Source organism: Pimephales promelas, chromosome 13, assembly GCF_988280905.1.
Source record: "Pimephales promelas chromosome 13, fPimPro1.hap1.1, whole genome shotgun sequence".
NCBI lineage: Eukaryota > Metazoa > Chordata > Actinopteri > Cypriniformes > Leuciscidae > Pimephales > Pimephales promelas.
The window spans coordinates 12,315,632-12,337,903 of NC_142781.1; the positions used below are offsets into that span (position 1 = coordinate 12,315,632).

Below are 22,272 nucleotides of genomic sequence, written 5' to 3' on the forward strand. Positions count from 1 at the left end.
TACGTCAGAGCCTGTCGAGAGGGCGTGACCCTGTCTATATAGACCCCCGAATTTGCCATTATAGCAGGTTTATATGACTGTAGTTCCCTTTCGAACGGTCAGATCGTATTGCGAAGCTATACGCAGTGGGTACACCATGCAAAACCCCGCCCCCTGAGTAACTGGTTGCCCTGCAACTCAGACCCTGAGCTGACATAACAAGCCAAAATCCACTAATATATATGTATACATATATAACCATATATATAACAGACCAGACACCGTCAGGCCTGAAGATATATATATATATATATATATGAGTCAGTCATACTAGCATATTATACTAACAAAACCAGATACCGTCGGGATTATTAGTATAACTCCATAACCGGCCTAAGCGGGCTTTATACAATAATGTGTGTGATTATGCACAGTAAGTTTGTATAAAAAAACAGACACCGTCGGGTCTTAATCGAACTCAAAGTACCTTCGCCTGCAGGGAGGGAAGGGACCTCCATATTATAGAACTTCTTAAATGTGGAAGGCGAGGACCAGCCGTCTACATCACAAATATCTTGAATGATGACCAAGCCCACTATGAGGCCATGCCTCTAGTCGAATGGGCCTTAACACCTATGGGGCAAACCTGATGCACTGAAGTATAATCCAAAGAAATGGCATCCACAATCCATCTAGACAGTCTTTGCTTAGTGACTGCATCACCCTTGGATCGGCCACCAAAGCAGACAAACAGCTCTCCTGTCTGTCTAAAAGACGCAGAACGGTCCAGATAGATTCTCAGCGCCCTAACCGGGCTTGAGAACGACTCTGGAGTCATTTGGTCCAAACTCCAAATATGCAGGGCTCACAGACAGGGCCTGGAGATCTCCCACTCGCTTGATAGATGCCAATGCCAACAGTAACAGTCTTTAGCGAGTGTGGTTTCAGATCAACCGACTGGAGCGGCTCAAATGGTGGACCCTTCAGGGCCCTGAGGACCGTGGAGAGGTCCCACAGCAGCACTGAAGGGGGCCTGGAGGGGTTAATCCTCCTGGCGCCCTTCAGACACCTTATCACTAGAGTATTTTTACCCAGTGATTGGCCGGCCACCAGAGCATGATGCGCTGCGATGGCTGCCACGTAAACCTTAAGTGTGGACGGGGTGCGGCTCGCGTCAAGCAACTCCTGCAGGAAGGAGAGTACCACTGATACCTCACATGACTTCAGGTGCTCGACCACAGACCGGGTGCATGCTTGTCCTCGTGCAGCGCTCCCCAACCCAGGTTAGAAGCGTCTGTAAACACCACTTTCCTTCTGGAAACTACCTCCATGGTCACCCCATTGTGGTACCAGTTCTGAGGCCGCCACAGAATCAGTGTCCTTAAACACTCGTGATTCACCATAATGCACAGGCTGCCTGACTGCCATGCATGGGTTGGCAGACGGCGTTTTAGCCAGTGCTGCAGCGAACGCATGCGTAGTAATCCCAAGTGGAGTACTGATGATACAGCTGCCAATAGACCAAGCAGTTTCTGAAACTTCTTCAGAGCGCGCCTGCTCTAGAGTGAGCAGAGTCTAAAACTGTGCCCAGAAAGACTGGCTGGGGGTCAGTTCGCTCTTGGCAACATTGATTGTGAGACCCAAACATTTTAAATGGCCGAGAATCAAATCCCTGTGAAGTATCAGTTCGTCTCTTGACTGTGCAAGCACTAGCCAGTCATCGAGATAATTCAGCATGCACACTCCCTGACTTTTTGGGGAGAGCGCTGCGTCCATACATTTCGTGAATGTGCGGGGTGCCAGGGACAGACCGAACAGCAGGAATGTATATTGATATGCCTTCGCCTCGAAGGACAATTTCAAGAATGGCCTGTGATGAGGTTCGATCTGAATATGAAAATATGCAACTTTCAGATCCATTGTAACAAACCAATCGCCCGGGCGAACTTGCGCGAGAATTTGTTTGAGTCTTAAGCTTCTGAACAGCCGTCTCATGAGAGCCTTGTTCAAATGTCTCAGATCTAGAATGGGTCTGAGTTCGCCGTCTTTCTTTGGAATAAGAAAATAGCGGCTGTAAAACCCTGACAACATTAGCGCGGTGGGAGGGACTGGTTCTATCGCTCCTTTTGCTAATAAATTCTTAACTTCGGTGCAAAGCACATGACCCATGCTGCTTCTCACTGGTGTCTCGATAACCGCCTGAAATTTCGGGGACTGCGAGTGAAATTTGGCAGGTCAGTCAACCTGTGTGCTTGTCAGGCCATTGCCCGTGTGGCTAGGGCTTGACACACTGAATGGGGGAGGGGGGGACGCCTAACATAGGCAGATCTGATAACCTTATAATGTGATTTGTGCACATACTGAATGTTTGACTGACAGGCTTTTGCCCAGGGGGAAGTCAGTGTTACAACAGGGAGGGTGCCACCTTGTGAAGGAAGTGCTCTTTTTGTGCTTTATTTGGGTCGCCGTGAAAACGGCATTTCTTTGCAAAGACGCGCTCACTGTTGCAGGCCTGTTTACAATGATAAAATGCCCAGCCTGAACTGAAGAGGGAGCTGTGGGAAGTTTTGCTGTTTTTTTTCGAGGGTGGTCCGGCTAGACGCAAGCCCTCTCTCTTTCCACCTCATGGAAGGACGACTTCGGTGGGACCTGGTCGATCACGACGCTCGGTCGAGAGCCTTGACGCCGGGGAAGTGGGTAGCGCTTCGCAGACCTTGACCGGCGGTGGCTATTGCCCCCTTGACGGGCTCTGCCGTAAGGCTAGCTCATTGGGTGCACGTCAGAGTCGCCCGCACCATTGGATGTGGAGTTGCTGCAGCACAGCCTATGAGCATGTCAGTCGCTCAGTGTGCTGGCTGTGCAGCTGCAAGTACGTTTTACGATAGGCTTCAGTAAATCAAGGAAAAGGAGTTTCCCCCCACTGCGTATAGCTACACTAGCCTGGCTAACTCCAAACCCAATTCTCGTTGAGACTTGTGTCTGGGAACCACATACACAATTTCTCGTATTTGAGGCGTGGTTTACGAATGCCTGGCGCCATTTATTGGGTGCTAAGAATGTCTATCAAATGCGCCTGTATGTAGCTCATAGCCAATTGTTTCCATTAGAGTACAGTTTAGCATAGAAGTTGAAGTTGTTATTATTTCCAATGGAAATTGGTTGCGCTTGTACTTCACAAGTAAAAAAAAAAATTAAAATTTAATTTAATGACTAAAGTCAACAACTTTAATCGGGTACGTGTGCACAGCTGAAAGTTATGCTACTAAAGCGGTAGCTGTATATTGATATTGAAAAGCAACACAACTTAGTGGCACTGTGACAACCACAGTAGGTAGTCTACAGGCATAATGACAATATGATATTAATAAATATCACTTACCATTTATAAGTTAAAGGACTTCGTCGACGACGCCTACCAGGTACTATACAACTCCGTGGCTAACATGTCTTGCGACTTTGCGCTCATCCAGGCCTCGGGACTGCCGAACAGAAGTTGGTATCGACAATTCTTTATCGCATTTTCTTTCACGGGACACAGCTGAGCGGCAGATATTAGGGCGATGTAGGTTTTTTTTTTTTTTTTTTTTTTTTATGTTACTAGCACACTTGTTTCAGAATTTTCAGAGAACATTCAATGTTCCCTTAACAATCGCATGAACAAGAAAAACGTTTAAAAGACTGGACACCTCTAAAACTTGATGGGAACGTTAACCTCTAAAACTTGATGGGAACGTTAGCAAAACATTTTAGGACATACTGTATTGTTGTTAGCTGCATTGTGCCTGCTCTCAATTGCCCATCAAAATGGATTGTGTCCTAGCTGTTTCCTAACTTTTGTCCTATGCTATAGTTCCCCCTCATCCATGATTAAAGTCTCTCGACCTACAAAACTAAAGTACAAAAGAGTGCTGCACAAACTGAACAACCGCTATTGAGATGAACAGGACAAATCACAACTAAAAATGGCACCATCTAGTGGGTCAATCTCAAACAGTCACAATCTTAACTGACAATAGGGGGGAAGCCTAAGAAATGGGGAAAAACTGAATGAAATCAAACCAATCAGATGAGTTAGCAAAATTATGACATAGCTTAAATATTTTCAGTATTCAGATTTGAAATGTGTTCCGAGACTTCAAGAAAATGCTGAGCCAGGATGAATGAATTGGGACATTTTGTCCACTCCTCTTCATGAACCATTAGAAATATGATATCACAAATTGTTGGCATAAGGATTGCTCTTGGATCTAGTTTATGAATACCGATAGATTGTGTAGAATATTGCTGAATACATAATCAGTGTCAGATACTGGCTCACACAAACAGATCTGTGCATGTTCGGGATAACCTCCAATGACATCAGCCTCCCTCGTCTCCATAGAAACAGCAGCAGTCTCAAAACATTCGCTGGCACACTGAAGTAAACTACAGCCATGCAGGACATTGTGGGTTGATGCACTTTATGCTGGGCAGCTTGCCATCAATCATATGTAGGCTTAAGAATTGTTTTTTAAATTGCATGAGATGGTTCATCAGTAACCTTGGGATTCTTTGAACCCTGACAGAGAGGGGTGGGTTAACACTGGGCGTCCCGACAACTGACAGAAGCATCAGACACACGGACCAAATCATGCATGGGTTCATGATAATGGTAAAGACATTCACCGCCAAACACAAGACAAGCGTCACGGTTTAACTTTACGATTAATAAAGTAAATGGCATGGAGAGACCACTAGGAAAAGAAAATGGCTTGTTTGATGGTTTTGGCTCATCACATTTCATAATCCACCCCACCCTGAACAAACTTTAAGGAACAGTTCACCCAAAAATGAGAATCCTTTGCTTTCACCCTCATTTCTATAATTTCCTGAGCTCTGCTGAATTTGGTCTATTTGACTTTCTTTCTTTGGTGTAACACAAAAGGAGTTTAAAAGTCTCAAAAAGTACATACCGTGTATATGAGTATATGAGTAATGAGAGATGTGCTGGTTAAAGTCATGTCCACAGATGATAGCTGTAACTATAAAGTTTTAAACCACATGAATAATGAACAATAGAAACATTAAATCCACCCGAATTTAAAGAGTTTGAGCATTTAAAGCAGCAAACAACAACAATGCAGTGTGCTTATAATACACATAATGTTATTGTTGTGAATAGTCCTCAATAATTTTGTGGAAACCTAGATACATGTTTTCAGAGTTCTTTGAAGAATATTAATTTTAAAAGTCAAAACATTAATGTCAGAAGTCATGGAAATTTATGGTGCTTTTTTTTTGTAGACCACAAAAGAAAGAAAGTCGTACAGGTTTGGAATGACTTGACGGTGAGTGAATTATGGCAGATTTTCTATTTTGGGGTGAACTATCCCTTTAAATCCACAAATAACTGCACAGCTCTCTCTCTCTCTCCCTGCTTGGAGTTAAAGGTTCACCTAAAAATGACAATTCATTTACTCACCCTCAGGTTGTTTCAAACCTGTATGACTTACTTCTGTTGAACACAAAAGAAGATGTTTTGAAGAATGTTGGTACCATTGACTTCTACACTATTTTTTATTCCTACTAAGTCAATGTAAGTTCCTATGTAAGTCAATGGCTACCGTCAACTGTTTGATAACCAACATTCTTCAAAATATCTTCTTTTGTGTTCACCGGAAGAAAGAAACTTGTGGGTGAGTAAGTAATGACAACATTTTAATTTTTGGGTGAAGTATCCCTTTAAGATAAGGGGGGGAAATACCCTAAATATCACATCCTGACTCTTACCTGGACTCTTGTCAAGGAAAAGGCAGCAATGTGTCTGCAGTATCCATGGTAACACCTGTGGCAGATGGAGAAATGAAGATGGAAATAGTACAATGGAGTAAATTTCACACACACAGAGAGAACGAGACAGTCAGTGAGTGGATGAACAGATGAGATAAACCATTTCACTGTGACAGGGGCCATGATAACTCATGTTAATGGACTCTTCGACCTCCTGATGCTGCATAAGCAAAAAAAAAAAAAAGAAGAAAAAAAAATCACAAACATACCTACTCCTCCACAATCCACAGCCTAGAGATATTAAACTCAATATTGCCTTGAAACCCTTTGCATGTAAACGATTCTGTACTCGATATGTTGAGTTAATTATATGAGACAGATACATGTCATCACTGTTTTAGGCAACAGCAGGTGGGTAAGAACATAATTATGATTATTTATGACATCAGCAGAAACGTATTATTATTATTATTATTATTTTTATGACACGTGAATAATTGCTATCATCTAAGTTAAAACTCTTGAATTCGACTGGAACATCATTAGGCTACCGAATAATATATAAAGAACACTATTTTGTTTCCATATCTGCAATACCTTTTTCAGAGCTGACATTCTCCAGGGGTTTGTAGCATCGCTTGAATGCGGTTGTTTGTAAGCACAGGATCAGGTGTGTATCAGCAGTCCATGGCTTTCATAAACACACACGTGTTCAGCTGCAGTCCGTTCGCATCAGCACAATCCCCGCAGACCCTCCGCATCATCCGCCCTCTCCAATAAACCACACACTGCGTTATCACAAATCATTTGTACATCTGATTTTTAAAAACAATGAGCTTAGAAAGCAAGAAGGTGGTCATGGTGGAGACGAGGCATTTAAATAAAGCGTCATTGCCATAAATAACTTGACAACTTTTGAGACGTTTCGTCCACTAGGGGGAGCGATAGATAGATAGATAGATAGATAGATAGATAGATAGATAGATAGATAGATAGATAGATAGATAGATAGATAGATAGATAGATAGATAGATAGATAGATAGATAGATAGATAGATAGATAGATAGATAGATAGATAGATAGATAGATAGATAGATAGATAGATAGATAGATAGATAGATAGATAGATACTTTATCAACAACATTAAGTGCTTTAACCATTTTCTATATGAAGGAACCACAGAGTTCTTAATTTGATGAAAGCTGATAATCTAATCATAAAAACGTAAAATAAAAATGAAAAATAATTAGAAAACTATCGAATAATAATATACATTTTCAGTTTTCCTCCATGTCATGTTACCATTAACCGACATAAATTTGAATATGTACTAATCAGAAAAAAAGTTACTAATCTGATTATGAGCATTTTTATAACATAATATTCTAATTGCAAGTTAAGTTTTGGAATCCGATTATGTTATTCAGAGTACATGTAATCACTACCGAGGATAGACAGATCACTCCCAGGATACTGTAGATAGACAGACAGACAGACAGACAGACAGACAGACAGATAGACAGACAGACAGACAGATAGATAGATAGATAGATAGATAGATAGATAGATAGATAGATAGATAGATAGATAGATAGATAGATAGATAGATAGATAGATAGATAGATAGATAGATAGATAGATAGATAGATAGATAGATAGATATAGATAGATAGATAGATGGCTACGTTTTTACAATAAAGGTTAAGATTGAATATATATTAATTTTAATAAAACTTTCTATGTATTTTTATTATTTTTTTTTTTATTAATGTATGATCAATTTTACCATAAAGTGACTTCTCAACAGTTTGGTAGATGCCTATACAAAAAAAAAAAAAAAAAACAGGCTCTATTGATTTAAAAAAAAAAAGAGAGATTGTTTTGTTATTATTGCCCCAACAACATCAAACCTTCAAAGAAATCATTTTTCCATTGCTTATTTCTTGGCGAGGATGATAAAGGGTAAATGTGTTGCTTTTATTTAACGTTATGTTTGTATGTTTACGAGAATTCAGATAAGAAATCTAACAGTATTCACATGAGCAAAATCTGTCATTTCATAATAAGAAATATCTTTCCATAGAGTAAAAAAAAAGACTTTATTGGATATGGAAAGTTTTGCAAACAACAATGATCATACGAAGTGTCACAAGGTTATCATGTATAAATGTGATCTATATTAATAATATGGGCAAATGAGTGAATTATTAATGCAAACCGTATTAAAAAAAAGTTTAAAAACAAACAAGATCTTCAAAAGGCCTTAACAAATTAATTAGAGTTATGCATGATAAATAAACACATTCAACATTAGCAAAATTAATATATATAAATGTGTGAGAGCAAAAAAACACATGCTTTGAATACTAATCATTTCACTGAAAGAAAACAGGAATGTTAGAAGTGAAGAAGTTCACTAATAATTGTTCACTTTTTATTCAAATATTTTCCCTTGGAAGAAGTGTCAAAACAGACTTGAATTTTGGAACCCCTGAATGTGTTTGCACTATACAAAGTTTTCAAATCGAACCGGTTTTTGAACTCTCTGCACTGGGAGTTGGGGCTTGTTCTATGAGGTCGGGATGCCACTGCCGATGGGAGGAGTGGAAAGGGGCGGCAGGAGGAGACTCTTGAGTTTCAGGGACATGGCTGCGATCTCTGGGTCCTGAGTTTCATACATCTTAACCAGCCGTGCGAATTTGAGAACACCTGAAAGCCAAAATGCAGAGTTTGAAACGACAACTTTGCATTAGCGTTTCGCGTGTTTCACGTCCTCGACCTCACCTTCTCCCTCATTGTTGAAGCCGTATGCTTTGATGACCTCCTGTTGGATCTGAGTGGCTACGGGAAGCACCAGCTGCAGCATCTTGCCCATGTCATTGCAGGCGCTTTCTCTGGCTTCCTCCATGCGGGCTGCGTTCTCGGGCATGGAGAAAGCCTGGATCACCTCACTGAGAACAACTGCAACGGGTGTTCAAGTCGTTAATGACGAAACACTTTTGTTGACGAATTTTCGAAGACATTGACATCGTGTATTCTCGCAGAATTTATTGTAAATATTGTTTTTATTCATGTGCACTTGTCATTTTTAACTAAAACCGGGAATCATACCTGACAGCCATATGCCTTATTCACTTTGATTTTTAGTGAGAATGAAAGCGAGGCTGTGAGGGATAGACATGCATCTCTTCAATGGGCTGTACTGTTATTTAATGTGTTTTCGGATTGTTCTGCTCATGAAACACTGGAAAAATATCTTTCCAAGAAATTTCAGTTGACAAAAAACTCCCGATCTGTAAGCTGTGGAAAATTGTAAGTAATCTAGGAGCTTTATTCAGCTGTTTACAGCGGATGCCATTGGAAACACGGTAAGTCTATTCCTCACAGCCTCACTTTCATACCTGTCATGGCGCTGCTCTGAATAAGGTCTATAGTAAGTATCAACGCTCCCTGGTTTTTACGGTGTATTGTGGTACTTTATAGGGAGTGAACGTTTCAGTGCACTGGAAGGATTTTTCAATTGAGACAGCCCTTATAATGTCCAACTCCCTGATCAGTGCCCTACTGAGCTAGGGAGCTGATTGAGACGCACCCGGAAACAGTCATCTGTGTCTCATTGTCTAGTGAGCCAGGGTTCTTAGCAGTGGCGAATTGGTGTACACGATAAACTGATTAACGACCTAGGGAGCTGAAAACTAGATTCAAGTTCCCAGACATTTATCCAACTACAACATGGATAATTTTTAAAAAAAAAAACAGGATAGGTTAACTAATTATGATAATAACTAAAAAAAGGACTAAGTCTACATTAAAATGACAAGAAGACACTGATATCAAAATGGACCATTCTTGTATGCTCAAAGAATTTATTACAAATTAATTTATTAATTCATGTGCCTTCAGAATCTTAAAGGAATTCTAGCTTCAAAACAGAAAAGGTCGTTTTAAAGCTTGGAAGAGGCAGGACATTGTTTAATATAACTCTTGATTGTGTTCATCTAAAAGAAGAATGTCATGTCATATACACCTAGGGTGTTTATGACTTGTTGAGGGTGAGTAAATCATGGGCTAATTTTCATTTTTGGGCATGTAACATCTCTCTCACCTCTTGCCTGCTCCACAGTGAGCGAGGGCTGCTGTGCTGGGGCAGAGGCCATGCCGGCTCACTCCACGGGGCAGATTCACCACCGATGACTGCAATGACAACAATTTAAACAATTTTACAATCGCTTCGCTATGACATTATTTAAGCATACTCTAATAATCAATGAAGCTTGACTGTTCATCTTTCTCCAAAATAACACATTTTCAACATCAATGAGAACACTGGCAGCTGTATACCTTACGGTATCACTACGTACTGTGTGAAATATAATAATAATAGAAGAATACAATCTCGATATTATTATGGTTGTCCATCTGTAGTTTTCATTGTAACGTTAGACCACATCAGCTCTTGCAATATTTATGGGCAAAGAGGAAATAGCCAACAAGGTATAAATAGCGGAAAATATTGCTTTCAATCTGCCTCAGCTATAACTTAGATTATTAGACTCGTATAATTAATTTGTAAGTTATTATGAAGAATGAGACCTATGCTGGGTTTAGCTGTTATCTATCACTGGCATATTAGTTCCGCATACAGCGATTGGTCATTGTCTCTGAGCTCCAAAATTAAACATTTCATTCTATTTTTCCCCTAATGAGATTTTTTTAGCATTTATATGTACTTACATCGTTTATGCCAGTACCTGATCACAGCTTCTCCTGTGACGCGGAGTCGCGGACGCGCGCACACTTCCGGTTTGTACAGTCGATAAAGTGTCCGTTGGAAACAACAACAACAGAACCATAGAAATAAGATAGAAGAATGGCAATGGAACTATCAACTTGTTATAAAATGGGCGAGGCTTTGAGGCTTTAAATTTAGTTTCGGATTGGTCTAAAAATAACACTTCTCTAATTGAACTCTTCACTGTGTATTTTCAGTCAAACGCTCATGAAGTGCGTCACTGTTATTTCCATTATTAGCAGCACCAAGAGTGTTGTCACTTGATACCTGTTACTTTTCTCAGCGCTAGTCAGACTGGACCAGTAACAGAACTGCGATTACAGACAACGTAGCCTACCTAAATAAATGACTTCATGCAGATTGCTGCGCGCTTATGATTTCATTTATGTCATATATAAATCATTTGAAATAATAAACTTAAAAAAAATATATGTTTTATGTGATATTGTTATTCATTGAGACAAAACACGTCCTGCAATTTGAATGTGGTCAAATGAAGGATTCGCTTTTTGGGCCTCTAAGCGCCCCTAAAGGAAACACATTTTAGTGCCATGGTCAACAAACAGTCATTTGACACAGCAGCGTTTGTCGACCGGTGCACAAGTACGCATTCTACGGAAGTCTGGTAATATACTGACACGTAGTTTAATTTAATGACCACATATATATTTTGATCCTAATAACATTACAGGTATGAAATATGGAACGCAAGCTGGCTGAATTCAGAGCCCGAAAGAAAGCCCAGACTGGAGCTGAGAAACCTGTTCGTGAGATCCAGACTGAAATGAAAGCAATCGATGATTCTCCGGCAGTGTCTCCTGACACAAAAGAGTTCCTGAAGCCCGACACCTTCCATCAGAGTCCACACAAACAGGTCTGATCGCAACTTACTGTGTAAAAAAAAAACAAAAAAACATGCACAGTAACACAAATGATAAATAGCAACAATGGAAGCGTCAAGTGTGTTTCCGCCACGGAATAAAATAAAATTAAATAAAGGCAATGACTACCTTTTACCTTACAATTTTAAGTTATCTCACAGTTCTGACCTTAAAACTCTCAATTGCGAGTTGATATTACAATTCTAGGGTCATAGGGTCAGAATTGGGAAAAAGAAAATCGCAGTCAGTTAACGTTACAATTGTGGATTCTAAACTGGAAGTTGTGAGAATTAAAGTCTGATTAGCTTAAAAAATAATTGTGAGATAAAATCAAAACTACTACTCTTTTTAGATGTAACGTTCAATAATGTTGAAACTCTCTTCACATCCTAATAGCAATCAATAATATAAGTTGTCTAAATATATTTCAGATTATATATATATATATATATATATATATATACAATCTTCTGTGGAAGCCAGGACCAAAAAAAAGGTTATCCAATCATCACATTTGGTATGAATGCAATATCAGCGTGTTTCGTAAGGTTATCCAGACAAACTGCTGCGTCCTTTTAAAGTTCCTCCTGAACCAAAACAAGCTGATCTGCGCTCACTCTGTCATAACTGTAATTACAAGATGGCAACCTGTGACATTCTACCGTGACTGTTCACGTTCTCGGATTAATGCGTTTCTATGTCAACGCTGTCATATACTGTTTGCAGACTCTGCTGTATCTGTTAATGTGTTTTAAAGGAGGCGTGGCTTTGGAGATGCTCTGAAGGGAGGGTGGGATCGTATGCTCTCAAAGCTGACTTTCTATTGCTAGCCTCTACGAAATTGCCTACTCTACCTTTAATGTCTTATTCCGAGGAGGATACAAGTTTCCATATAAAACTGAAAACTGACCATGTCATTTTTGTCCAACTAAATGTAATATTTTTCTGTTATTTCAGGATCATGGTGATCTTCTGAATACTACATCCGGTTGTTGGCTTCAGCGTCTGGTTCTTACCCATCTGACCCTGTTTAAAGTGCTGCTGTGGCTTGTGCTGTTGGGGCTTTTTTCAGAACTTGAGTTCGGCCTGCCATTTTTTGTCATATCGTTATTCTACTGGCTCTATGAGGGCCTTCGAAGCCCAAAAGCCAGACAACCCGGAGAAATGAGCGCATACTCCGTGTTTAACCCTGATTGTCAACCCATTCTGGGGACTTTAACAGCTGAACAGCTAGAAGGAGAGATGGGATTCATGGTAATCAATTCTTGATGGCCAATACATGAACATGTTTAAAAGTCATGCAAACTTTGCAGCCAACTGTCTGGACAACAAGGAAGATTGTCTAAATGTGGGCTTGGAAAACTTATTTGCATTATATTAATGTATCTCTTTAATGGTTTACTTGTATTTACCTAAATAAAATGCATTAATTCATTAATATGGATAAGATATCATATACAACCCCTTCTTACTGTTTAATCCAATCATACATCTAGAAAATGAGAACAGGTCACATATTTTTAAGTTAACACTCACCTATATGTTCTGTTGTCCAAACTAATTTAATATCTGGACCTGAAATGTATTAGCCTACTGAGTGATATAACTTTTTGATGTATGTACTGTATATAGAACTGCACTAGAATAAAATCTCTGAGATTCAGATGTATTTAGTGCTCTTTGACTTAAGTTCAGTATTTTATGAGAAAACACTATTAAGCCTACTGCTACTATAACCTACTACACTAAAATAACAATGAGGGCTGTACTGTACTCGCTTTTAGGAAGCATGGTTATGGTTTTACTGGAATGTATCATGTCTCATTTTTTTTTTTTTTTGCAATATGTTATGATATATATATGAAGAGTTCAGATGCAAAAGCCTCTAAATGCCATTTGAAATTTTCTTCTTTAATGATATTTTTTGTCAAACTTGTATATTTAAGTTCAGTAATTTCACTTAAATAACAATTAATAGGTAATTATCATTGCCATTTAAGTGAAATCACTGAACTTAAATATACAAGCTTGATAAAAATAATCATTCTAGAAGAAAATTTCAAATGGCACTTAGAGGCTTTTGCATCTGAACTCTTCATATATATATATATATATGTGTGTGTGTGTGTGTGTGTGTGTAAAGTGACACAAGCCAAATAGTTCTGCTGCTGTGTCTGTGTTTACAAATAACTCTCTTTACTGAATAACTTTTGGTCAATTAGTTCTGTTTGTAGTTTTAGCTTTGTTATAGAAATTGGAATAGAGAATTGTGAATTTTCACTTGTATCTAAAATTTTGGTCATAATTGCCTATTTTTGCAAAAAAAATAAATTGTTTCATAGAAAATGACTTGCTGCCGCCTACTGGCGGTTTTAGTTTCATATTTAAAGTAAAACGTTAACGTTATAAATAATTTCATATTTAAATATTGATTAAAAAACTTAATTATTTTAACTTATTATGACTTAAAAACTTTTAACTTAAAACTTATTTATGCATTGTAAATGGAGTGTAAATATTAATGCCACTTCTGATGCTGCTTCTGTGTCACCTTCGCACTGCAAAGATGGATTTTGATTGAATGATTTAATTTGACTGCTAACAGTGGTACTGTATAATTATTGTAGAATTAAGTATTATTGTATAAATAAGTATAATTACTGTATAATTTAATTTGAATGTTAGTATTTGACATAAAACGTGATGCATAACTCTAAATAAGTTTAGGAAAAAATGTCCATAGGTGAAAATGCCCCTGGAAGTCAATTTAAGGTGGCAAATTGCACATTAATTAATAATTTATGTCACTGCTGTGAACTGACCACTGCATAGAGAATATGAAAAAAATGAATATCTTCGTAAGTCTGCAGTCAACAACAGGCCTAGACCAGCCATGGTACCAGCACAAAAACACAATCAGTAAAATATCATCTAATTATTATAAACAAAACGTTGAAAATATCGATATATTTTTGTCAATATTGCACACCCCTAATGTATGGTATTAATTTTAATTTCTTCAAGTTTTAAAAGGGTCTTAAAAAGGTTTAAATTTGACTTTAAAAAGTGTGCAGGAAAAATTTGGGTGAACTATTGCTTTAAAAAGAAAGCAACACAACGGGCACTAAGACACTACAAGACGAGAACTACAGAACACTACGATGTACACGTCATGACGCCTTCCTTCAATGCTGTCAAAAGACTTTCTCTGGTGCTGTTGTGTCCGACAGGAATCTGTGTGAGCTGTGTGTGAACCGCTGATCCTGATCTCTGCACACGGACTGCAATTAAAGTAAGACCGCAGTTATAGAATAAGTCACCAAAATACACAAATATTGCTAAATAACAGTCTGCACCGCAGCTTTGTACGCGAGTAGCATCGCCCAGGAATGAATGCAGAATAAATATGGAGAACAAGTTCAGACGATTATTTAGCTGACATGATTTAAGAAGTAGACTTATATGTTTTATAAATGTCGTGAGTGGTAACAAGTAAGTTATGAGTGTGAGTTTTAGGCACTATTAATAATTTGGACAACAATGCCTTGTGTCTTCCATGCAGATTGTTCAGGAACTTTAGCAGGGATCATCGTCCATTGCAGCAAAAAAAAAAAAAAAAAAATTCTGCCATTTTTCATAATTACTCATTAACCATCTACACAGTTTGTGAGTATTGTTTTTAAGAAGCCTTTGCTCTGATTCTGATACGTCTGTCTATTCTCAAATTTCAATTTCCTCAAAATGTGTTTTTCTCTCTCACTTTGAATCACAACTTTTAAATAACGTTACAGTCATGGACAAACTTTGATTAACAAATTAACTGAACTTAGTTCAGCTTAGTTCAGAATCCCATAATGATCAGATAATCATCATGACGTTGCAGCAAGACTTCTATTGTCTTCTGACTTTTCCCCTGGTTGTTTGCAGGAGGTGTGTCTTTTTGAACTGCAGCAATAAGGTGTGCTTCTGTTTCAGCTAGTGTCATGGCGAGCAGTCCTGCAGTGCTCATGCGGTTGGTGGCTTCAGCTTATGCCGTGGCGGAAAAGGCTGGAACCATTGTCCGCAAAGTGCTTCAAAGTGGAGAGCTCGGTATCGTTGAAAAGGTACAGCAAGTAGTGGCATGTGACCAAACCAAGAAGTGTTGATCCAAATACATTTCCTATTTGAGATGACAAGTTTAGTTGAAGAATATTAGTTGAAGTATATTGGTAAAATTTTGAAGAATGTTGATAACCAGACACTGCAGCCAATGACTTGCATAGTAGGAAAAATATACTATGGAAGTCAATGGCTACTGTCAACTGTCTGATTACCAACATTCTTCAAAATATATTATTTTGTTTTCAACAGAAGAAAGAAACTCATATCGGTTTGGAGCAAAAAAAAAAAAAAAAAAAAAAGGGGGGGGCGAGTAGGCCTAAATGATGACAGAATTTAATTTTTTGGTTGAACTATCCCTTTAACCCCAAATCAGTAACACTAAAATTTGTTTAGATTTTTAAAATATTTTTTAACAAGGGTACTGATCCAGGAAAAGGGCTGCCCCTGACCAGAGATTTTGCTGTTCAACTAGTATTCATTAATTTAAGCTATAAGTTGAACTTACAGTTTGATATGGTTAGCCATACTTGAGGTTGTTGAATGATAGGCGAACATTTGAATTTCCTGCCTGGCAAAATTACCACATGGACCAGCCGTGTTAACGATCTGTCCGTCACTGACTGCGTAACCTCGCCGCTTCCTGTGGAGTTTGATTTTTCTATGACCCACTGACCAATTAAAATTCGTCAACTGAGCCTCTTCTCATCGGCTAAAGGCCCTGATATACTCGAGGTTCTTTATCATTCTTTGTTTAGGGGTAAAACCAAGCGAAATACCAATATCTGAGAGCAACAGTTAGATGAATATGTAAATATGTGCTGCACGCTTTCCTCTCAATAACAAAAATAAACACAACATAATTGAGAAAACCACAAGCATTTTAATAAAATGTTAGAAAAGCATCTGATCATGGCAACGTGGAAATGTTTGCACAAGCTCTGTAATTCGCGTTTATTTCACGTTTATTTATATAGCACTTTAGCTTTGAAGTGGAAACCGCAAATACCTACCTTGTACGTAATCGCCGTGGACCAAGGGTTGGAAAGTTTTTCTGGAAAGTTTGCTTTGGCAAGCTGTTTCGAACTTCCAAAACAAACTCCAAACGGCCTGATTTTGTTCGAAATGATGTCACATCAGTTCATTTTTCGATTTCCCTTGAAGTATATCGATTCCCTAACATTTGGTGGACTATTAGGGGGGCAGCCCTAGAGCCGAGACTTGAGAAGAGAACGATTGATGAACTAACTCTGGATTGTGACATTATTTGCTCGTTTTGACATATGCTTATGGGACATTTTTGTAACCATTGCTTTTGCCATAGACAGGAGCTGATGATCTACAGACACTGGCTGACAGGCTTGCTCAGAAGAGTATATGTGCATCCCTGTCGAAAAGCTTCCCTAAAGTCACTATCATCGGGGAGGAGGTGTGTAGGTCTCGTAATATAAAGGTGCCCAGCCTGTTTTGGCTCCAAACAGCTGTCTAAACTGCTTTTATTTGTGTAGGAATTACCAGATGAGTCTATTGAGGAAGACCTGATAGAGAACGGGCACAGCAGCCTAATCCTACAAAAATCCTGTCCTGATCAGTATGCCAGCCTGAAAGAGGAAGAGGTAAAGAGAAAGAGGAAACAATGTGGCCATAATGCTTAAAACATATAATAATTGTATGTAACGGAGGCAAGCCAGTAAGAGCTGTGCACATAAACCTCACTCCCTTGGTCTCAAGAGCCGCCCTAGCGATCGACACTAGCGACTGCAGTCTATATAGCATCCTTGTTAGCGCCTCCCATGCCGGAAAGCTGATTCAAATGACACTTGGGTCTAGTAGGACTGGACTTTTCATTTCGAATCCCGCTCAGGGGTGCGTTTCCCTTACAACGACGTAACTCACTGCTTAACTACCGAAGTACGATGCATCGTTGAAGAAATCAACTAGCTAGTCACGACTGTTTCCCGAAACCATATTGTCGCAAATTGGTAGTTGAACTATGTTGGTAAATGATGTCACACAGTTGGTGGAGTTATAACTTCTTTTAATTCATCTTTTTGAGATCGAATTAATGCTAGATGTTTTGCTATAAATTACGGACATGGCATTGTAGGAATATTTCAAATTTTTCTCAGTTATTTTGCTATATTTCCAGATTCAATCATAGGCTTGTTCTTACATAGTAGAGTACTTCGCACAAATGCCCTCTTCAAAAACGACGCTTTAAATCTCTTGACATACTAAAAGACGTAAATGACATTTGTATGTATTCTAAATAAAATATATAAATTGTCAGCTTGCTTATTTTGCTCAAGATACGGATTTATTGAGTCCACACATCATGCAAACAAGAAACTCTGCTTCTAACCACAGGTCAAGAGCTGTCGTTCAGACCACACAATTTTGCGATGCTGTTTGCGATTTGTTCTTCGGAACTGTGTTTTCAGGAAACACGACTCGTTGAACTACGCTGATAACGACGGAACTTGCGACCGTAGTTCTCTAACAATGCTTTTGGGGAACGCACCCCTGAGCGGGTAAAGTAGGACCTGTTACATATAGAATATACCATTTTTAAAACTTATTCTGAAAGAGTTTTGAAAGAGTGGGAACATAAAAGTAACTCATATTGGTATTTGATTAAAGTTTCAACTTTATTTTTCAGCTCGTTGTGTGGGTGGACCCTCTTGATGGCACTAAAGAATATACAGAAGGTGAGCACTGCAGATAAACCGCTTTCAGCATTACTCAACTCTACTCCATTTGAGTTTTGGTCTTTTTCAGCTGTGACTGCACCTGGTATTAACATCCGTATGGGGTGAAGTGATCAAAACCGAACTACATTTTGTCATTGATTATACAAACCACATTTGCTGGTCGAATTTGTAGAAAGAAAGTGTCATGAATGTCTTGTTATTCTAAAATTCTCCTTCAACTCATCGTCTACGAAGTGGACTAGAACAACGTCCAATCAGTCCTCACATAATTGTTCCCGATTGAAACAAAAGATTTCCATGTAAACGTGTGTGGAGATTGATGTTAATATCAAATGCCCTCGGCTGATTGTACCTACTCAAGAAATCCCATCAAAATCCAGATCTACAGTAGATACCTGTACTAAACACCAGTTACTATTTGATTGGCTTTGATTTTTGTCCCTTCCAACAGAATTTCAGTTTCAGTGAGGACAGAAAAATGACTGGACATTCATGTCGAGTCCAGGTTAGGGACCTAGTGTTGGAAGCATGTCCACTGCAACAGCACTATCCACCCGTTCTCTTCTCTCTCTGATTTTTTGTCTAATTCTACCTCCACTTGATCTCCATATGTCCAACACACCTGATGCTGTCACAGAGTGATCTGCTTTGTCTTTTCCCCCTCTCTCTTTCTCTGTCTTTGTTTTCCTGTCTCTGTTGTAGCTGCGAGGGTTTTGTACAACCCAGTTTACATACAGAAGCCAGTGCAGCCCCACAGAGACCCTAACCGTACGGTGATTTTAAGGTTTTTTTTTTTTCTTTTTGAGGCATGACATGTCACCATGAAATTAGTCACGTAGGTTGCAGTCAATCAAAAACAGCTGTTAATTCAGGCAGTTACAATTTCTCGTAGTTGACCAGAAACTACAAATGCATTGCATGTGTGCTCGTTGTTGCTGATGAATTGCAACTGAAAAATGTTTTTTTCATTTAAAGGACAAGTTCGTTATTTTACAATTAATGCCCTGTTTTAAGATAGTTTCTGATGAAATAGAATGGTTAGGATTGTTTTTTTGACAAATGCTGCTGTCACGAGAATTTTCAGATTCTGTGGTTGCACCCCCATACCTCTACAATGGTAGCACAGGAACAATCCTTCATAAAACGCATAAAACTTTAGTTTACAAAGACGTGAAACTCACCGAGTGGTTTGGGGTGTTACCTAATATGCTCACACAAAAATCTCTGCAAAAGATGCTTTCCAACAGGTTTTATCGTAACTCGACTTGTATTGTATGTTCTTTGATATACGGTATTACTCCGCCGCAGGAAACAGAAATTGGGTTGTTTGTATTCTTTCTGTAGTCTTATGCAGTCGCGGTATCGTAGGCTACACTATACAAGTGGTTTGCTTGCAATTGGCAAAGGTGCATTATCGCCACCAACTGGGCTGGAGTGTCCATTATTCAAGCTCTCAACGGAAGAAAGTACGGTTGTGAGGCGTTCGGAAAAATAGGTCTACAGTACAAAGAATGGTAAAACACCTGTTGGAAAGCATCTTTTGCAGCGATTTTTGTGTGAGCATATCAGTGAACACCCCAGACCACTCGGTGAGTTTCACGTCTTTGTAAACTAAAGTTTTATGAAGGATTGTTCCTGTGCACCTATGCAACCATTATAGAGGTGTGGGGGTGCGACCACAGAATCCAAAAATTCTCGGGACAGCAGCATCTGTCTAAAAAAACAATCCTAACCATTCTATGTCATCAGAAACAATCTTAAAACGGTATTTCCAATTGTAAATAAAAATACCGAACTTGTCCTTTAAGTAGTCTAGTGCAGTGTTTCCCAACCCTGTTCCTGGCGGCACACCAACACTGCGTGTATTCTTTGTCTCCCTTATCAAACACACCTGATTCAACCCATCAGCTCATAATCAGGTGGGTTAATGAGCTGATGGGTTGAATCGGGTGTGTTTGATTAGGGAGACAACACGCAGTGTTGGTGTGCCGCCAGAAACAGGGTTGGGAAACACTGGTCTAGTGCACTGTTCTATGCATCTGTTCTATGCATTATAATCCAGTAAAATCTTTTCTATGCATCTAATTTTAGTGGAAGTTACCACCACTTATTGGAAAAGTACCTGGACCCGAAACCGCAGCATTACTGGCATGAGCACTAAAGACACCGATATACTCACAGCAACGTTCTTTTGTAGTTTTAATATGCAAATATGTGCTGCTCGCTTTCCTTTCAATAACAAAATAAACGCACAAAAAAAAATGGAAGCAGTGAGAAAACAATTTCTTCCATAAAGTAGCTCTCCAGTGGGTTTATGTTTTTACTCACGGATGTCTGACCTCAATGAACCCAAAAGAAGAAATGACCTGGAGTACATTTCCATGTCAAAGTAGGCGGAGCCTCAAAGCCACACCTACCTGTTGTGTAATCACTCTAATGTTTACCAGCCAGATGCAAACATTCCTGGAAAGGTTTCGCATGCTTTTGTTCAAATTTTTCCATAGTAAATTGGGGCGTTAATGCTCAAAATTGCTGCACCACAACTCCGTCTTACTCATACCCGTTATAAAAAGGAGGATATATACAAGAGCATAGAGGGGTTAATAAATGTTTTTGTGTCAGGCTTGACTAAGTACTTTGCGTAATGTTTGTTTGGTGTTTCATTGCAGGGCTTTTGGATAATGTGACAGTGCTAATAGGGATTGCTTATAGAGGGACAGCCATTGCTGGAGTCATCAATCAGCCCTTCTACAACTACCAGGTCCAACCGGTTGGGTCGATACATTGCTTAGCTACATTTGGTAAAGGCTGGGATTGGTTAACTTGTTTTTTTGTGCTCTCTGTTCAATCAGATTGGGGCTGGTGCTTCTTTGGGCAGAACTTTATGGGGAGTTCTGGGTTTGGGCGCATTTGGGTTTCAACTCCAGGAAGTCCCAGATGGTAAAAGAATCATCACAACCACGCGGTCCCACAGCAATAATCATGTGGTCGACACAGTACAAGCCATGGAGCCTCATGAGGTCATCAGAGTGGGAGGAGCTGGGAATAAGGTGGGACACTAGCCTTGATTCGGCTGAGTTAATATTGGCATTGAAATTGAACTAATCACGTCTTCGTTCCGGGCCTGGTAGATCATCCAGCTAGTGGAAGGAAAGGCCTCCGCTTATGTGTTTGCCAGTCCAGGATGTAAAAAGTGGGACACGTGTGCGTCTGAGGCAATTCTGCATGCAGTTGGAGGTGATAGTCATTGTTTGCATGTTTTGCTTGATATTTAAGATAAATATAAAGTACATTTAAGCGTTTTTATGTTGTTTTCATATACAGGCAAACTGACAGACATCCATGGTAATGCATTCAGATATGATGCCAATGTGAAGCACATGAATTCTGCTGGAGTTCTGGCGACTCTCTGGGATCATCAGTACTATATCAGCAGAGTGCCACGGGCTGTCCTACAGGCTCTCCCCTCGGACTAAACCATTACACGAAATTAAGTCACAGTGTAAACTTGTGTGCCTCAAAGCTGTGATATGTCCTTGCCATTAATTGAACTGTTTAAGATTAATACGATTTAATGAGTACATTCATTTTCAACCACGTTTATAAGGGGGCCAAATACATTTATTTTAAAACATTTTATTATTTGTAGTAATATAATTTAAAACAAAATTACTGTAAACATATACATTTATATATACGTCATTTTGCATATATATATAATTATGGTCATAATGTTTACATTTTATTTTTTTTTAATTGGGGTGTAGTTCCATGTTTTGACATTTATCTGGCTGTCTAATTTGTATTAGAGAATATGAATAAAAAATTCTGTCACATTAATGTTTTGTCTTACAGCATTGTTGGTAGATACATTTAATTAACTTTATGTATATTAATACTTAAAACCAGAGTTTTCAGTACCAAGTTAGGTATTTAAAATTAGTTCTTCATTGTATTTAAAGTTGCATAAGGAAAGTCTGAACTACCCTGCTACTCTGAAAGGTTGTGTGGATTTTTCTTGTATCTATTAAACTAAACAT

At 38.9% G+C, this 22,272-nt stretch overlaps 3 protein-coding genes across 7 annotated transcripts; 2 read left to right on the forward strand and 1 right to left on the reverse strand.

Annotated features, from left to right (window-relative positions):
• Positions 1-7,830: 7,830 nt before the first annotated feature.
• grcc10 (gene rich cluster, C10 gene) lies at positions 7,831-10,693 on the reverse strand. Of its 2 annotated transcripts, none has more exons than XM_039693302.2 (4): positions 10,502-10,693; positions 9,856-9,944; positions 8,535-8,711; positions 7,831-8,459 (listed from the first exon to the last, which is right to left on the reverse strand). In XM_039693302.2, exons 2-4 carry the CDS (start codon positions 9,905-9,907, stop codon positions 8,320-8,322), a joined length of 369 nt encoding a protein of 122 aa, XP_039549236.1. In that variant the 5' UTR covers positions 9,908-9,944; positions 10,502-10,693; the 3' UTR covers positions 7,831-8,319. The 2 variants fall into 2 exon arrangements, with proteins under 2 accessions (XP_039549236.1, XP_039549235.1); XM_039693301.2 differs by having other exon boundaries at positions 10,485-10,683.
• A 313-nt stretch (positions 10,694-11,006) lies between these two features.
• On the forward strand, positions 11,007-13,088 carry saysd1 (SAYSVFN motif domain containing 1). 2 transcript variants are annotated; one of them, XM_039693298.2, is made up of 3 exons: positions 11,007-11,145; positions 11,234-11,416; positions 12,381-13,088. In XM_039693298.2, the coding sequence occupies exons 2-3, from the start codon at positions 11,243-11,245 to the stop codon at positions 12,690-12,692; spliced, it is 486 nt and encodes a 161-aa protein (XP_039549232.2). In that variant the 5' UTR covers positions 11,007-11,145; positions 11,234-11,242; the 3' UTR covers positions 12,693-13,088. The 2 variants fall into 2 exon arrangements, with proteins under 2 accessions (XP_039549232.2, XP_039549234.2); XM_039693300.2 differs by having other exon boundaries at positions 11,048-11,167.
• Positions 13,089-14,561: 1,473 nt separating this feature from the next.
• Positions 14,562-22,072, forward strand: bpnt1 (bisphosphate nucleotidase 1). Of its 3 annotated transcripts, XM_039692930.2 has the most exons (11): positions 14,562-14,715; positions 14,986-15,089; positions 15,399-15,526; positions 16,846-16,950; positions 17,030-17,137; positions 18,181-18,229; positions 18,935-19,000; positions 20,902-20,993; positions 21,085-21,282; positions 21,364-21,469; positions 21,557-22,072. In XM_039692930.2, the coding sequence occupies exons 3-11, from the start codon at positions 15,407-15,409 to the stop codon at positions 21,706-21,708; spliced, it is 996 nt and encodes a 331-aa protein (XP_039548864.2). In that variant the 5' UTR covers positions 14,562-14,715; positions 14,986-15,089; positions 15,399-15,406; the 3' UTR covers positions 21,709-22,072. The 3 variants fall into 3 exon arrangements, with proteins under 3 accessions (XP_039548864.2, XP_039548865.2, XP_039548866.2); XM_039692931.2 differs by lacking the exon at positions 14,986-15,089; XM_039692932.2 differs by lacking the exon at positions 18,935-19,000 and having other exon boundaries at positions 14,563-14,715.
• Positions 22,073-22,272: the final 200 nt, after the last annotated feature.

Excerpts from the sequence above, each read along its gene's own strand:
- grcc10 (XM_039693302.2), bottom strand. The coding sequence starts at position 9,907 with ATGGCCTCTGCCCCAGCACAGCAGCCCTCGCTCACTGTGGAGCAGGCA. Across the intron at positions 8,712-9,855 it reads CACTGTGGAGCAGGCAAGAG|TTGTTCTCAGTGAGGTGATC; the intron begins GTGAGAGAGATG and ends CACCCGTTGCAG. Across the intron at positions 8,460-8,534 it reads CTTCAACAATGAGGGAGAAG|GTGTTCTCAAATTCGCACGG; the intron begins GTGAGGTCGAGG and ends TTTGGCTTTCAG.
- saysd1 (XM_039693298.2), top strand. The coding sequence starts at position 11,243 with ATGGAACGCAAGCTGGCTGAATTCAGAGCCCGAAAGAAAGCCCAGACT. Across the intron at positions 11,417-12,380 it reads ATCAGAGTCCACACAAACAG|GATCATGGTGATCTTCTGAA; the intron begins GTCTGATCGCAA and ends CTGTTATTTCAG.
- bpnt1 (XM_039692930.2), top strand. The coding sequence starts at position 15,407 with ATGGCGAGCAGTCCTGCAGTGCTCATGCGGTTGGTGGCTTCAGCTTAT. Across the intron at positions 18,230-18,934 it reads CACTAAAGAATATACAGAAG|CTGCGAGGGTTTTGTACAAC; the intron begins GTGAGCACTGCA and ends TCTCTGTTGTAG. Across the intron at positions 21,283-21,363 it reads TGGGAGGAGCTGGGAATAAG|ATCATCCAGCTAGTGGAAGG; the intron begins GTGGGACACTAG and ends CGGGCCTGGTAG.